Raw genomic sequence first — 17685 nt, 5'->3', positions numbered from 1 at the left:
TTTCCGGCGATCTAGGGAGTATCTTTACTCAAAAATTTTCTGTACGCTACGCGCCAACCAGTGGTGGCGCTCCGCTTAGATAGTGTCGAAAGCGCCCCTACAGACCATTCTCGCCCCTCCTGACCAATACCCCTAGCTCTGCCACTGCCGCCGCGCCTCCTACGCCTATGTGTGTAGTGTTCGGTTTCGGAAATATCTGCTATTTTTTCATTTCCTTCAACCAAGTTTTATAATAGCCGTTATAAGAGGTTTTAATATTTGTACACTAATAAATAACTGTGTCTGAAGTTTCGAAAATTTCTGACCAACATTCTGCATCACACTTCCCTCTACTCGTGCAATTTTGACCGGTCTGTTAGGGGTTGAAGGAAGTTTTTCTATATTGGTTGTCCATAGATGAAATTTTGTACAACATTATGGGTATGTTTTGAAGTGAGTTTATTCACGAGAAATGTGAATTTTCAAATTCTGAACAAATATGGGGCTTAAAACCTTAAAAAGTGGGGCTGACGGGTATTGTGGGCCGCGACGTAGAATCACCTACAAAGCAAAGACCCACAGGAGATGCGATCAGGTCGAATATGATGTGTGCCGGGTTGACAATCTTCAAAAAGGGTATGGATGCACAAAAAAAAACTATTAGGAAATACTTGGTTATCAGGCAAAAAGTGTACATCTGGTTGGTCATTTCAAGCCCGAGAAGTGCCGTTTCCGGTGATCTGGGGGGTATCAAAATAAGAAATTTTCTTGTACGCTGCGCGCCAACCGATGGTGGCGCTCCGCTTAGATAGTAATCCGCGCCCCCCGGGTTTGAAAATCCTGGATACGCGCCTGATATACTTACCAAAATATTCTTTAATTCGTTAGTACGAATTATGAATGCGTTGCTATACGGATTCTTAATTCGTTAGAACGAATTAAACTTAATTTGCAGCAACTAGATTCCTCACTAATAGCCACATACGTCCTGTTTTAGTGAACTAGATAAATTAAGATGTTATAAGCGACGCAAACGATTTGAAGAAATTCCCACGTTAAAAGGTAGCAAACGGGCTGATGCATGATCTCAGATGAAAGTCTATTCATTAAAATGCACAGCTATATGAGGATAGGAGAGGGACTTACTGTCTTTGGCTGCTGATGTTGGTGGACACCATGGAGGGGAAGGGGAAGGAGAGGGGGGAGGGAGGGGAAGCAAGTGCGCGAGGCCCGGAAGCTGCAGCATTTTCTGGTACTGTAAGGAACACAGTGTTCATTCATACCCAGTAAAGATTCCTAAATCCTATTGGTCCATTCAGGTCAGCTGACCGTGGTTAATCCTGTAACGCACGGTAAAATTACGGGGCATCACTTTAATAAATCTTTGGTTATATGTAACCAGAAATGTTTTGTTTTATGATTTTTCCCACACACAAATGGTAGTGTATGAATGAACGGGGTTAATCAACGGTCTAGCGTGCGTTACTCACATGATTAATGCACTCCGGGTGTTAATGCTATCGCTGGATGCACTCGGGCCCCGCCCTCGTGCATCGCTTGTATTATCCCCCGATCGTGCATTAATCCTGTGAGTAACGCACGCTAGACCGTTGATTAACCCCTTATTATAACCCGGAAGAATTATTCTGATTTAAATTTATCTCTGGGAGGGAGGAACGAGGGGGAAATACAACAATACCCTCAGCTATATGAGGCAACATATTTCAGAGGGGAAACAGTACTGTGGTAGCAGGTTTACCCAAACTGTCAGCCTGGCAACTTCAGGAATGTGACCATTCCCCTTAGTGTCATTGCTTTAGGATTGTGCGGAGGCGACCTGACCTTTGAAAAATGTCACAAAAATCTGTAATAATTTTGCGCAGATTAAATCAACTGAACAGTGATGAACCGTCGTCATGACATCAACTATGACTAAGTCACTGATATTCTTACATGTTTAATAAGCAAACAGGTAGTATATATAAATACCAGAGTTTTCCCAAGCTCCCACTCCATCAGATTCCCTTGGGAAAATGTTAAAAGAGGACATAAAAAGAACCATTATCGTTATCAAAAAATCTTGTTTACTTGAGAAATATGCTAGCCGTGTGTAAAACCTGTAATTTTTTTTAAATCTGTGTGTAACATCATTGCACTACAATGTCCTGAGACCTTTTTACCTTCCCAATGCCTTTTCTTTTCCTATTTTCAAGGTAGAATCTCAAGTCTTGTTGACACTGAAACCAGTGTAGGTGATCATTAATAGGTCATATGTAAGAGCTTCAGTACATTAGAATCAGCATTTGTAAAATCCATCTCCATTACAGAGAACAACCATTGTAGTAAATAAAGGATAACATAAAAAAAAAAAATACATACTGGGGCACATTTGGCTCGATGATGTCATATTTAGACTTGTGCGTGTGAAGGAGAATATTAAATTCTGTGATATCTCCCAAATGGAATTACGATTTTTCTCAGCTGCTTGGGAGAAGTTTGTTTATGCCAGTAATCTGGATCACATAGACCAATAATTATGATTTAACATGATTATAATACATGGTTTTGATATGAGGCAAACTTGAACGACTGTTTAAACAATGAATATAATTTGGTCTTTTTAGGTGATCATGTTGTGTATGTAAGCTGACTTAGAGATGAGACATCATAGGCTTGAAGAGACTGTTGGCTACAAGAGGATGGACGTGGGGTGGGGGGGAGTGAGGGCTGGATGGACAAAAAGAGGGAGCCAGAGAGAATCACATAAAAACACAGACAGGTCAAACAAAATGATATTTTGTATGAGTTTATTGCAATACTTATACCTTACACACTTTTCATAATCATACATATATTAAACATGTCTATTATAACGATGGCATAGCATTATGGTCACTCAAATTACATAGTTTTTTTTTCCGATGATAAAAAGAAAAAAACAGACTTTCCACCTCGTCGCCTCACTGTAGAGACATTCATCTCATTAAAATTTGATTCTAAAAAGTAAAGATATAACTCAATAGATGCCACAAAGATTTACATTCAAAAAGCAACCAAAAAAAAAACCACATTGTTGTCGGTCCCTTGAAGAGCATTCTACCGCACACTTTTCCTAACTGATAAATATTTTGGCCTCCACTGTGGTCACCTCCTATTAACACCCTATTTGATAAACAGATCAGGTGAAAGGACAAGATAAGTGACCAAAATATTGCTTTGACATCAACTTAACTTCATTTTATATGCATACACACAATGGAAAAGAACCCGGTCATTAGGAGCACTCTTTAGAAAACAATTTCTTTTTTATGATAAAAACTGTTTTAAACTATAAAAATCATGAGGTCAAATTTTGTCTTTTCTTTTCTGGACTTAAAATGATGATTATTATTATTAGGCATGATTGATACAAGGAATGAGGTTTTTTTGCTTTCAGTTCACTTAAAACCACTTATTCCATCACAGATAAATAATTATATCTAAAATCAATGATAACATTCGTTTGTTACAAAAACAAAAACAAATGTGTAAAAAAAAAAACCTTTTACACACTGGCAAAAAGTATCAACAGAAAAACAGAAATATATTGCCCTTCGAAATGAAAGAAAACATGGAATTGGTGTAATTTGTGATGAAGAGAAACAAAAACCGGCTTAATTCTTTTCTATTTTTTATTCTTTTTTGCACTAATTCAAATAAGACTGACTATTAGGCGATTCGACCATGCTGTGTTAACGAATAGCCTAAATATTTGCCAATGTAAAAGGAAGAGTACTTTTTTTTTAAGAAGAAACATGTTCGCGACGTTAAATATTGTGCGAGTGACACATCAAACACTGTAGATATGATCAAGAAGTACGCAGAGAAACTCGTATCGGATTTAAATACTGGTCTTCCAAACAGATATTGCATACCGTTAATAATTAATGCCTCCAATATATCTTTCAGTGTCCAATGAATAAACATGAAGCAGAAAATGATGTCCAATAAAAATGCTAATTTAGTATTGTCCAATAAAAAAACACCACCTCCATTTTTTAAGGTACTCCGGGAAGGAATGAAGGCAGGATTTTTCCAATCATCTTGTAAGACAGAAGCAAAACACGTATAGACCTTTTTTGTAACCCACCACCGTCATGACGTCGGATTTCACTTTTCGATTTGAAAAAAAAACAACATCTGTTTGGTTGACGATTCTTCGGGTATTTACATTCCTAACTTGATAAAATCGTCTTAACTTATTCCATGAAACATGAAGCGTTTGTTTTTTCCACCAAAGAAACAAAAACAAGTACGAAAGAAAGAGAGAACAACAAGGACCAATCATGCACAATTTCCACGACTCAGAAAATAACCCCCCCTTTTCTGGGGACTTTTCGAGAGAACTGCACAGCACGGCCTTTTTTTTGACACGAGTTTCGCAAAGATATATAGTATGGAGCATGTACAAATACAAAATATTTATAGACATTTTGACAGCACGATAAGAAGAAAAAAAAAATAGGAAAGAAAAAAAGAAAGAAACCAGTTCGTCTGCGGAACAAAAAGATAGACGTATTTACATTTACAACGGGTAGTACTCATGATGACAAAAATTTGGTAGCAAATTATAAAGAGATGAAGTAGTACGTACAATATCTTATGACTTTTACACTCACGTAAAAAAAATAGCATATAAATATAACTCTACCACGGGGCTAGACGGCCGATATCGCATAACTGTTTCTGTCGATCGTTAGATGCGATCTATCCATCCATCCATCCGATCTAGTCACGTCTGTTAAAATTACGACCCCCACTTATTAACTGAGCAAGAACTTATCGGAGTTTCTTTCCTTGGTCATCGTAAGGCATGGTTAAGATAACATTCAAAATACTGAGAATGAGATATAGTAAGCCATATATATCAGTGAAAGATGAAAGGATTAGTAATTTATTGATGAGGATGGAGAAGAGGCAGCCAAATTAGGAGATGACCAAGACCAAGGGAAGTAAGGTCTTATGAGATGAAGACTTGGGTCCTTCTCTCTTGATGTCTAATTGGGAGAGGGGGAGGGGGGCATTCTGTAGTCTTAGAAACAATGCAACCAATAGCAGTTAAGAGCTAGTACTCATGAAGAAGTTGAGAGTAACAATTCCAGTCACAGACCTAAAAATCCACACTGCCAGTGGTCGCAAGTTAGTAGATTATATTTAAGGAAACGACATCGCTCTTGTTCCATTGACAGCATATCCAAGCGAAGATAGTTATGTGGTTTAACTGAATGTCTCCCTCTCTTTGGTACCAAACCCAGCATCTTTAACAGTAAGTAACTGATCTATGGCAAGATAACATGATGAGGACACAAGGTTTGTCAGACACAGCAACCGTACCCCACACAACCCCTCTTTACCCCACACACCCCTCTCTTTACCCCCCTAATCTTACACCCTCTTGCACTATATAGTATTACCTTTCTCACCTGTAAACCTTCCTCTATACCTTACAACATTCCAATGAGGGTACAAGTACTAAAAAGACCACTGGATGTGAAATCCAAGGTTAGGTTCATCCTTTTTCCAGTCCAACGACCGCATCTCTCCTCCGTTAAATTAAACTGTTCTCTTTACCTTTCTAAAACGAATGCCATGACGTTTACCTTAAAAGATTAATTTACAGGATATAAAATAATGATTTGCAATGCATTTATTCCTCCGTGGAGACTTTGACATGTGCAAGCCAATCATCCAAAGCAAACCGCCCAATCTGTGAACTCTGCATTCCTTCCAACAGTGTGTGAGTTACAGACTTGGGGCTGTAGGTTGCATCGATATTGACATGACGCCGACAACAACGATGATGATGATGTTAATCAGGTGATCATCATGTGACCTCAGCTAGCTTGACACTGCCAGAGCTGGTGAGACAGTACTGTATCTCTGTCCTGCCATAATCATTGTTTCAGGACGTTGCACTGATGGCATTAAATATGGTCGATGAATCTCTGCTCTTACTGGGCGATTCCAGATCTTCATCTATGAGCTGTGGAGCAAATAAAATGAGCATGAAATGGTCTTCATCTTCTCGACACTACCCGAGGTATATATTTCCGATACTCCATAGAATAAGTTGAATCACGACCGACCTCACACCTCCCTTTTGATATGACATCTCTCGATTGTCACAATTTTTTTCCCACTCCAATCTCCCTAACCCTCACACTCCATGTTCATAAGTCAACCCCCTTCCCACCTTCACCCCCCCCCCACCGGCCCCTCAAAACAACAGGCATTTTATTATACTAATGTACCCCATTTTATATTCGGCATATGAGACGTATTCTGAATGTGAATCCAGATTTAGGGTTTCTACGAACTAACCCCTTCAAATCTTGGAACATTCGTTCAGTCCCCATAGTGATTACCTCATCTCTGATACAATGATTCTCCCTCCCTAGGCTATGAATGCCTCTTGTCCATGAAAGTCCTATTTCTCCTCTTCACCGCTGGACCTACGATTCATCAAAACATGTAATCGGAGGTGACCACAAATAGTTCTCACCAACTAATCTCTTCCCTTCCTTACAAAGTCCTCCTAATCCTCGCCCTTATTTTCGTTACTTTTGACTGATCTTCCTACCTTTTCTCCCATTAACGCTCCTATATTGATCACCATCTGCCGATAATTCTTCTCCATGTCTTCATGATATTGCACCTGGTCTTCTTTTATCAGGGTTGCGTTTACCTCGAGAGCGAGCCCACAAATTCGAACAAAATCCCTGAAGACAGAATACAAGAGAACCGAAAAAGTGTTCAGCTAAACTGAAAAAAAAGTTGTGTAAAGGACGACTGCTTAAAATAAAAAAATAAAAAAATGTCCTGCGATATTCTGATAGTCCTCCATAGTTCCAATCATATCCAAACTAGAACTGTGACATTGATGAAAGACAAGACCGGTGACTGATTAAGTCTTATCAATGTAAGCAGAGAAAATATGCTGTGATTTCTTCTTGTTTCGACTGAATTACATACGAATGCTTAAAAACATGCATTAAGCTTGTGGTTTAACTGTCTAGCCTAGCCTGTGTCTGACATTCTATGCCTATGGTTAAAATTGTGTAAAAGTAAGTTGGCCTGACGTTTCGATCCTAGCAGGATCTTCTTCAAAGGCTAAATGACAAGTAACAGAAGGGACAAACACACCCACAGGATACAAACAGGTTAATGAGCATGGTGAACACAAAGAGATAGATGTAAGGGGATTAGTAGACAAGGGTTGGAGAGAAGAAAGAAAGAAACCAACAGGGGAAGCGGAGAGGTAGGAAATAAACAGTGGAGGGACAAAAGAGAGGATTAAGGGAAGGGGGTAGGGAATAAAGAAGATCCTGCTAGGATCGAAACGTCAGGACCCATTCTCTTACACAGGCTCTCTAGTGGATAAGCAGTTTGCCAACAGATTTATTTTATTATGGTTAAAGTTATATAAGACTGAAAGCTAGATTTGTGGTGAGCAGACTGAGAATTATCACACAAAAAGGAAAAAATTAAGGATGCTGTAAGTATTCTCTATATCGTCTCTTGAAATAGTGATAGTGATCGGTCACAAAATGATTCCATATTCTCATTTTAAATACCTGAATATTTGTTTGAGTTCGTTCACGTCTTTTTCTTTCCATTTCCCTCTCTTCTCAGTTTCCTTGCTGTTTCCTTCGAAGAAGGCTGCTGCATAGGCCTGAGGACCAGCATTGACCTTTGAATGGAAAACGGAATTGTGACGAGACTGGTGTGTGTTACAAATCTTACACATCAGAGAACAGAAGAACGGAAAAAAATTTGTCCCCTAAGGGGAAGGGTAGATTCACTTTAGTGTAATAACAAGATGAAAAAGAACGAATAATAATAACATGGTGCCCCCTAATAGGGGAAGGGCATTGACCTTTGAATGGAATTGTGACAAGACTGGTGTGTTACATCTTACACATCAGATAACGGAAGAATGGCAAAAAATGTGTCCCCTTTAGGGGAAGGGTAGATTCAATTTAGTGTAATAACAAGATGAAAAAAAAAAACGAATAATAATAACACGGTTAAACAATAAAATAATCAATGGATGCCATCGCTACCGGTTACATGACTGATGCATCGATAAACAGTCATTCTATCTCCTCTTATTCAAATTAATTAGATTTGAATTTTTTCAAACCTTGCCTTTCCCCCTGCCTCCTCCCTCCTCTAATCCCCCCCCCCCCGCAGTCTACCAATCCAGTTCAATCCTGACGCATTCTCCACCCCCATGGTTTCAAACTTCTTCTTTTTTATACCCCTAAAGCCTTACCTGCACGCTAACACTGCCCTGTAATAGCAGCTGAAGTTTTTTCATATCCTTAGCATCGGCATTCAGGACCTGTTCCATGTCCATTACTTTCTGGTTGAGTTCCTCCACGGCTACTTGGATGGGGTTCAGCTCGATGGTATGGTGGTACATTACGATAACCCTCTTCTTAATGTAAGGGAAGGTGTGAGAAGCTAGAATAAGAGGAACCATAAGAAAGATGTATTACTTATAAGGAAGGGTGTGCATCAGTGACAGATATTCAAACCTTCAAGAAAGTTATAGATCTGAGAATGTATCGGACAAAGAAGGGATAGATTAGGCGAGAGGAACAGAGTTGCCATGGCTACGAGAAAAAAAAAAATTGATATGTAAAATTAGACTTTGTTATAACCATGTACTTATGCTCATAAATGTAGTATGATATGATCACTACGTTTATCACATAAGAAGTTCACCTAAGCTTCACTATTGATGTTACATTCTTTAAAACCTTTCAAATTTGCACTTCTGTTGACCTTTGACGACCTTTGTCCTACACAATCACAACAGGGTTCCTTTAACTCACTGAGGTGGTGGATCTGAATAGTAACTACAAAGTTTTTAACCACTGTCAGATACATTTGAATTATTGTGTTTTCAAGTAACGGGTCACACAAAAAACACACACATCGCTCACGCCCGTAACCATGGTAGATTCCCTTCTTTTCGGCAAAGATGCAACACTTGCTTAGCTAGCTATAAAGCGAATGATCAATGCTGCCGTGTGACATACGCATTGAATTGTGATAACATTCCAAGAACCATATAATTTGATTATATTCTCTTCTGTCCTCTTCTAAATCAACGATAAGATTACCATACAACTAGTTTTCTCCCTAACGACTTACTGGTGAGGATGGTTTTCCTCTTGCACTGTTCTTCCACGGCCCCCCTGGCCTTGCCTCCCTGGGTATAAGGAGTCTCAAATACAAAGCGTCTGATGTTTGTGGACCTCTCGTAGTCTGTTACTCTGTCTGTCAGTTCTTGATCGTCGAAGTACGGCTTCACATAGGTGACTTGGATGTGGGCAAGCTTTGGGTCCAGTTCTTCTCTCTTGACCTGAAATATGAAATACAAATATTTGTTTTGCCAGCGATATCTCCATGGTAACCTGACACCCCGTCTGTCTTTATTTCTCACCTCTTCTGAGTCCCTGATGAAAAACTAACATGTTGTATACCTACCATTTAAATTCCTGCCTATTTAATGATAAAATCTAGTAACCTAAAGTAACCTTAACTACCCCCTACTGCTCTTTATATCTCACCTCTTCTGAATCCCTGATCAGGTTGACATGTTGTGTACTCATAATGTTAATTTCTGCTATTTAAGTCATAAATCCAATAACCTAAAGTAACCCTAACTACCCCCCTTACTGCCCCCCACTGCTCTTTATTTCTCACCTCTACCGAGTCTCTGATCAGGTTGACACGTTGTGTACTAATCATGTTAATTTCTGCTATTTAAGTCATAAATCCAGTAACCTAAAGTAACCCTAACTAACCCCGTACCGCCCCCTATTTCCCCCTACTGCTCTTTATTTCTCACCTCTTCTGAATCCCTGATCAGACTATCATGTTGTGTACTCATCATGTTAATTTCTGCTATTTAAGTCATAAATCCAGTAACCTAAAGTGACCCTAACTATCCCCCATCCCCCACTCTACCCCCTACTGCTCTTTATTTCTCACCTCTACCGAGTCTCTGATCAGGTTGACATGTTCTTTGCCAAACTTCTCCTGGTACATGGACTCTAACCTCTGACAGATCTGGGTCAAGTTGGTAATCTTATGTTCTTTATAGATGTACTCCTTCCCGTCATCATCATCAAAGTGCTGTTTATGCAAATGAGAAGAGTATGAGAATAATGAGACCGACTTGAATGCTACTGTAACTATAAAACCACATACAGCCAATCATCAATCGATTTTTCATTTTGGCCCAGCCCAGCGTGATTGGCTGATAATTACTATCAATCGATAGCAATGTTCTGCCCAGTATCCAATATAGCTGCATCTTAATTAACCGATAAAACCAATAAATCAATCAATTCATCCATCAATTGACAGTCAAGAAAAAAAAAACCTTTTTGTCCAAGTATTTTGCATTGGGGGGGGGGGAATTTCAAAAATTGCATAAAATTGTTAAAGAAAATGAATTTTATATTTAGCATTGACAAATAAAACATTAAGTTTTTCATGCATTAAATACACGACTCTCATCTTAATTTTTTATAATTCTGTAACGAATCTTCCAAAACTCACCTGTCCAAAGAATGCCACTCTGAAGTAAGATCCCAGTAGTCGCTTCCCCGTTCCTTGAACCTTATAGACTGTCTCGTATGACTTGCTCAAGGTATGATATGCAAAAGCTAGTTTCTGTCGATTAAAAGAAGTATGATTGACCGTTTTAAAGGGTGTGAAGACTCAAGCAAAAAGAAATCGTCTAATGCCGGTAATCTGACCTAGTTTCGAATGAGGTTTAACAGAAGTGTTAGACACCACCATCGATCGCAGAAAATACACACACACAGCTTGCTACGATCGGTAATTAGACACTAGTGTACAGTCAGTACATACAGCTGCGGTCAATACCCCCAGCACAGTGTACAAACAATACAGCAATGGACATCTCAGGTCCAGCTAAAGATAACAAGGTATCACGTTTCATTACTGTACTGTCTGCATTTTGTAGCGACACGAACAAAACGTCACTTGCAAGCAATGGAAAGTTAACTTTTTCAGATTGCCGCACACGGTTTGGGGCGAGTCTTCAATGCCTTTAAAGATCACTTTTGAGTACATCACTTCACAAAGCCTGTGGAGATTTAGCAATTAAATAAAACAATCAGCTTGGAACAATTAACAATTCCACTCGTTTCATTTTGTCACAGATGGTAGGATGGCAAACAGTGACTTCTCGATGCTGAGTGTACAAACTATTCCTTTTTCTTTGTAGGGGAAAAATTGCGACGACCATTTCTCAGATTTTTTACTTTGTGATTAAATTGTCTCTTTCTACAATTTGATCAGATTCAGCCAGAATGAGTCAAACCAGTCAGCTAAAAAAAATAGGATGAAATATTTCCCTAACATTGCTTGATAGTTTTAAACAAAGAGTATACCATTAACGATCAGTCAAATAATATAACATTTTGACTTCCTTTTAATGCTGTAATGGGTGACCAACTTTCGATAGGGGTGATTATTTGCGGGAGGCTCTATTGGGGACACGGACCCAACCGATATCTATGACAGGGACCTCTGTGAACCACCAATCTCTCAAACAGCTGAGGGAAATCTTGTTCCATTTAGGAGATCTAAATAGTTTAAAGGTGGTGTCCGGGAGTTAGTCACTTTTCGCAAATCTGTGATGTCATACTGCAACTAGGATCTGAAAAAACATTGAATTTCTATATTTTTTTTGCTTTCGATACTTTCAAGGTAGAAATGTTATTCAGTGTCGACACTGAACCCAGTGTCATCATCAGGTCATGTCAAGAGCTTCAGTAATCTAGATTCAGTATTCACAATTCCCATTTTCCATCAGGAAACAAAACATTGTAAATAAAGACACAAAAAGGGGAAAAATTGGAGCACATGTGGCTTGATGATGTCATAGATGATGTCATGTCAAGACTTGATCAAATCTTCAACCTTTTGTGTGAAGTAACATTAAATCTATCGTGATATCTCTCAAAATTTGGGACAGTTGTTCACGACAGTTATCTCTGTCACATACACTAATAACGGTTGTGAGGTTTGTGTCTCCTGGCTGGGATGAGGTGAGATGTGGGGGGGGGGAGTGTTGGGGGGAGAGCATGAGGAGTTGTTCATGACAGTTATCTTTATCACATAGACTAATAATGGTTGTTGGATTTATGTCTCCTGGCTGGGATGAGGTGACATGTGGAGGGGGGTGTTGGGGGAGGGGTGTTTGGGATGCTGGGGGTGCAGAGGCGGAGGAGTTGGTCATGACAGTTATCTTTATCAATTAGACTAACAATGGTTGTTGGGTTTGTGTCTCCTGACTAAGATGAGGAGAGATGTGGAGGGGGGAGGAGTTGTTTATGACAGTTTTTCTCTACCGCATAGAATGAATATCAAGGCAGCAGGGTTTGCGTCTACTTTCAAGGATCAAGTAATAAATATGTAATTTTTTACTTACCTGGAAATCCCTGTTTTTCTTGTAAAATTGAGTAATGAGTTTATAAACATCATCCATAGTCTCATGCCTCTCTGCCTTCAGGAGTAACTCAGCTCCTTTCTCTAGCTGGTCCAAAAGATCATGCTGAAAATAAATACGTATAATATTTTATTTTAAATATAAACAAACTTTTAAATCATCCCAGATATCCATCATGGAAATATTCATGCTTGAACCTAATGGTGTTATAAAACTCCTGTAGAATACGAAAGAAAATCTATTATGGGAATAAATCAAGGATCAAAAACATCTCTTTTCCAATCACTGGGACGGACCTTTCCTGTCACTTGGAGTATTTTTCCATCATACCCACGCCTTTAATCCTCCTATGGACATTCCCCCCCTCCCCCCTTTCCAGACATACAGCAATGACCACCTACCCCCTAACCCCTCTTCTTTCTAGGCATTACATTTGCACCAGTCTTTATGTGATTTGGTTCTTTTAATCTGTCTTTTTTCCCAATTATACATAACATAACCTCTATATTCTAACCTCTCAGAATCTCACTGCAGAACCGCTTGCCTCCCACGGGGACAGTGTTCACCCCCTTCCCCTCCCCTACGCTTTACTCCACCCTGTTCCACCCTCCTTCTTACCTCCTGATATTGCATTTCTTCCAAGCCCTCGTCAGATTTGGTGTATTTTTCTTCCGTTTCTACGTTTGAAGATATGTCCTTGAAGGCTTTCACTCCCTCTGGGAAAACATTAATTCGTTTGAGGTATTCGGCTATGAGGGCAGCACTGTGTATGTGACAATGGGCAGCCTGCAGAAACAAAAAAGATACACTTGTAAGAAATACAGTACATAACATACAATATGATACCCTGTTTACAGCAGACATGTGAAATCACTTCCGTCAGTGTTGAGTGTAAGGTAATGGGTCTCCATTAAGGTAAGAAATACAGTACATAACATACAATATGATACCCTGTTTACAGCAGACATGTGAAATCACTTTAGTCAGTGTTGAGTGTAAGGTCTCCATTAAGGTAAGTAATACAGTACATAACATACAATATGATACCCTGTTTACAGCAGACATGTGAAATCACTTCCGTCAGTGTTGAGTGTAAGGTAATGGGTCTCCATTGAGGTAAGAAATACAGTACATAACATACAATATGAAACCCTGTTTACAGCAAACATGTGAAATCACTTCTGTCAGTGTCGAGTGTAAGGTAAGGTGTCTCCATTGAGGTAAGAAATACAGTACATGACATACAATATGAAACCCTGTTTACAGCAGACATGAAATCACTTCCGTCAGTGTGAGTGTAAGGTAATGGGTCTTCATTGAGGTACTGTAAGTATGTCAAGAGTCTCATACACTGTTAAATCAGGTCTCATAAAGCTGTGCTTTTGATTTTCTGTGCTTCCTACATTTCCAAGGTACATTGTCCTGTGTTGACCTTACCTCTGAAAGGGTAACTCGGTAAAAGTTCTCTAAAAATCTTACCTCTGAATAGTTTCCTGTACCAATGTTACCTTTACTTCTGCATAGTTTCCTTGTTACTTTAAATGATACCTCTCAATAGTTTCCTGTGACCAAGTTATCTTAAATCATACCTCTAAATAGTTTCCTGCATGGCTGTTACCTTTAATCTTTACCTCTGAATAGTTTCCTCGTGACCTTAAACCATACCTCTGAAATTTTTCCTGTACCGGTGTTACCTTAAATCTTACCTATAAATAGTTTCCTGTAGCAATTTTACCCTAAATCTTACCTCTCAATAGTTTCCCTTGACCGAGTTACCCTAAATCTTACCTCTGCATAGTTTCCTGTGACCGAGTTACCTAAACTCTTACCTCTGAATATTTCCTGTACCAATGATACCTTTAACCTTTACCTCTGAATAGTTTTCTGTAGCAATGTTACTCTAAATCTTTCCTCTGAATAGTTTCCTGTGACTGATGTTACCCTAAATCATACCTCTGAATAGTTTCCTGTGACCGAGTTACCTTAAATCTTACCTCTGAATAGTTTCCTTGGTTGATATGTATATTAGCCATGCTCTCCAGCCATGTTCTCCTGAGTTCTGGAGTGGTTGAGTAGGATTTAGCTAAACTATACTGAAGGTCCATCAACACCTCGGGGTTATTTTCGTGTTCCTTCATCTGTGCTGTAGCCATTAGCACTGACCTAATCTTCTTGGTTAGATCTTTCACTAATGATGGAAAGCTCGAGTGCTAGATGGAAAATTGAATCAAAGAAAAAAGACACAAATGTCTTTAGAAATGCTTTCTTATTTTCTTTTCTTAAAAATTGTAAAAAAGTCAAAAGTCAACTCCAGTTTTGATATTCCAGGTTAATATGTACTGTAACTCTATGTAGATTATCGATAACGTGCAATTCTAACTTCACTGTTACCACAGCAACCATTTATTATCTGGTACAAAAACTACCGTTGCCGTTCAACGGAGATGAATCGACAATCCCACAAAGAATTTCAACATTTTGTATCATCACTATGAGCTGGCCTCACGTGTCTGAGTTTTCAGCATCTGGTTTCTATTTAACTGAACAACACAAGCATTAATTAATCAGTTCTAACTAAGATATCCAATTTTTGTGATACTTTTGATCCGATTCACCAATGCCTTTCGAAACAAGCAAGAGTAACTCAAGTGATGTGGTTTCCGTCACCAAAGGTCACATATCCAATCAAAACAAAAAATGAGATATGTGTCCACGGTACATGACAATGATTTGAAACTATTGTAGCAGGAGTAAGAAGAGATGGGAGTAACGAATGGGGGTGGAGGGATCTTCTGTGTACTGGATAACATCAGGGGATAGGGAAGTCAAGGCATTAGTTTCTTGCCACCCTCTACCTCCCACGACTATCACCCCCCTCCCACCTGAGTTGAGTACTGGGATATAAGACATGGAATGTCTCATATAACTAACCTGCATGCTCTTGTCTGAATTTGCATAGGTATTGATCACTGCTAGGGATTCTTGGAACCTAGCTCCATTGGTCTCACTGATCAATTTAGCCACGGCAACGACCACCTGTGAATGAACACGACAAAAGAATACATGTATATACATATATATGTATATTCATATACAATACATATATATACATAAATAAACATATATATACATATAAATATATACATATACATATAATATATAAATATACACATAGATACATATATATACATATATATACATAAATATTTGTAATGAGATACATTTCTTCAGTGAGAATAAGACAAATAATGCAAGTTCACAATCACCTAAACAGCCATGAAGAAATGTTATATATTAAGTGTTGCAGACATACCCCAATAGCTGGTATGTCTTGCTATAAGTGTCCTTGACCTTTTAGCCCTGAGTCTGAAGTTGCATTGAACAAAAAAAAATTGTCCCATACCTGTAAGTGAACTCTATTAAATTCTTTCTTTGAATTAAATTCGTAGTTGCCTCTCATCAAGAGGTAGAGAACCGCGCAGGCTTCTTGTCTTATTTCTTGGATGTGCGAGTTCATGTTCTTGAGGATCTATGGGGAAGAAAGACAAACATTTGAGGATGAAAATAGTACTTGGTGGTTGTCAAAATGATAGGTACTTTATTATAATTGGGGTGGGCAACCTTTTTGAATGAATGGGCCAGATATAAGGAGTGAAAAATTGACTGGGCCGCACCTAACCAACGACCTGCTGTTGATTTCAAACCTTTGATTCCGAGGACTTTCAAGCAATTGGGGTGTGTACTTAATCTGTATTCACAAAAACATAATGTCAATAGAGTATGTACAGTTGATAATTAATGGGGATAATAGGCCTACCTGACAGCATCATTAGTGCCGATAAATTCAAAGCAGCTAGCGCGTTATTTGTGATGATGTAAAATAGATTGATTTTTTCTTTTTCTTGAGACATCTCACAGGCCGCAAAAAAATCACTGGCGGGCTGCATGTGGCCTGCGGGCTGTAGGTTGCCCACCCCTGGTATAGAGCTATTAAATGAACATCTAAGAGTCTGAAATGTGAACTTTGATATGTCATAACGGTACGACAAAATACTGAACTGAACCGAACTAAATCAAAATAAAGAGCTGTGGCTGCTCTGTCATAATACTACTCACCACTAGACATAGATCGGCACATATCGTGGTAGCACCTTTGAAAATGGGCACGGGAAACTTATTAAGTAGTACTCTAATAGAGGCAAAGGCATGTTTCAACAAGAGTTCTGATTGGCCGCTCTGTAGAAAACACAGATGAATATCTGTGACCTTCTTCATCAAAGGATTGTCACCCTGGTTGGTATCCATTCCTCCCTGGAGGAAAAAAATACAAAGAAGATGATGAGGAAAATGATGACAACAGGGTTAAAACAAAAATTATTGATGATACGTGTTTGTGTGGGGGTGGGGTTGAGGTTAGAATATGATGGGACTGTGTGTGTGTGTATGTGAAGGGGAGAAGGGGGGGGTTGAGGTTGGGATAGAGTATTATGGGAATGTGTGTGTGTGTGGAGCGGGAGGGGGTTGAAGTTGGAGTAAAATATAATGGGACTGTGTGTGTGTGGGGAGGAGGGAGGGGGTTGAGGTTAGGATAGAATATTATGGGAATGTGTCTGTGGGGGAGGGGGAGGGGGATTGAGGTTGGGATAGAAGATTAAGGGACTGTGTGTGGAAAAGGCTGGGTATTGGACATTGTAAATTGGGGGTGGAGACTAGGATTTTTATACAAACTGCTATAAATCAGTAATCTGTACCATCCAGCCAAAAGAGGGATTTCCTCCATAAGACGATTCTAGATGGATCTGAATAAATTAAGATAAAGACAATATCTTGTGAAAGAGAATGATTAACGCTCAGTAAGATACACCTGGATGGCAACTAACGATATTTCCCCATTTACCTTGAAATGGCTGCAGTAGACACCGACAACATCTAAGACAGTCAACCCTACTTCAGTGGCCAGGTTTCCTTCTTGCAGTACTCTGTAGTTGGCATCTGTGTCTTGCACTGAGGGAAGAAGATAAAAAAAAAATATGAATAAACAGTTATCAATTTAGTAACAATTGAAGGGGTTATCTTAACCTTGGAGAACATCTCTCATTGATATTAAGGATACCTCCATATGTCTTGGCTATCGTCACGGAGACGAATATCTGTAGGTCATGTTTTAA

General features: G+C 39.0%; 1 protein-coding gene across 31 annotated transcripts in view; it reads right to left on the bottom strand.

Annotated features, from left to right (window-relative positions):
• Positions 1-2769: 2769 nt before the first annotated feature.
• LOC139975204 (dedicator of cytokinesis protein 11-like) overlaps positions 2770-17685 on the bottom strand; it is a 152726-nt gene continuing 137810 nt past the window's right edge. For all 31 annotated transcript variants that reach the window (XM_071982927.1, XM_071982928.1, XM_071982929.1 and 28 more), the window contains 14 exons: positions 17415-17521; positions 16634-16828; positions 15921-16046; positions 15449-15553; positions 14512-14727; positions 13136-13303; positions 12500-12622; positions 10597-10710; positions 10024-10167; positions 9181-9391; positions 8294-8484; positions 7593-7708; positions 6599-6737; positions 2770-6001 (listed from right to left, as the gene is read on the bottom strand). In XM_071982927.1, the coding sequence (XP_071839028.1) occupies positions 5921-6001; positions 6599-6737; positions 7593-7708; positions 8294-8484; positions 9181-9391; positions 10024-10167; positions 10597-10710; positions 12500-12622; positions 13136-13303; positions 14512-14727; positions 15449-15553; positions 15921-16046; positions 16634-16828; positions 17415-17521 (2036 nt within the window). In that variant the 3' untranslated portion in view covers positions 2770-5920. The remainder of the gene's footprint in view (positions 6002-6598; positions 6738-7592; positions 7709-8293; positions 8485-9180; positions 9392-10023; positions 10168-10596; positions 10711-12499; positions 12623-13135; positions 13304-14511; positions 14728-15448; positions 15554-15920; positions 16047-16633; positions 16829-17414; positions 17522-17685) is intronic.

Source organism: Apostichopus japonicus, chromosome 10 (genome assembly GCF_037975245.1).
Source record: "Apostichopus japonicus isolate 1M-3 chromosome 10, ASM3797524v1, whole genome shotgun sequence".
In the NCBI taxonomy this organism is placed as follows: Eukaryota; Metazoa; Echinodermata; class Holothuroidea; order Aspidochirotida; family Stichopodidae; genus Apostichopus; species Apostichopus japonicus.
Note: the sequence above shows the minus strand (reverse complement) of the source record. Positions and strands in the feature narration are given on the sequence as shown.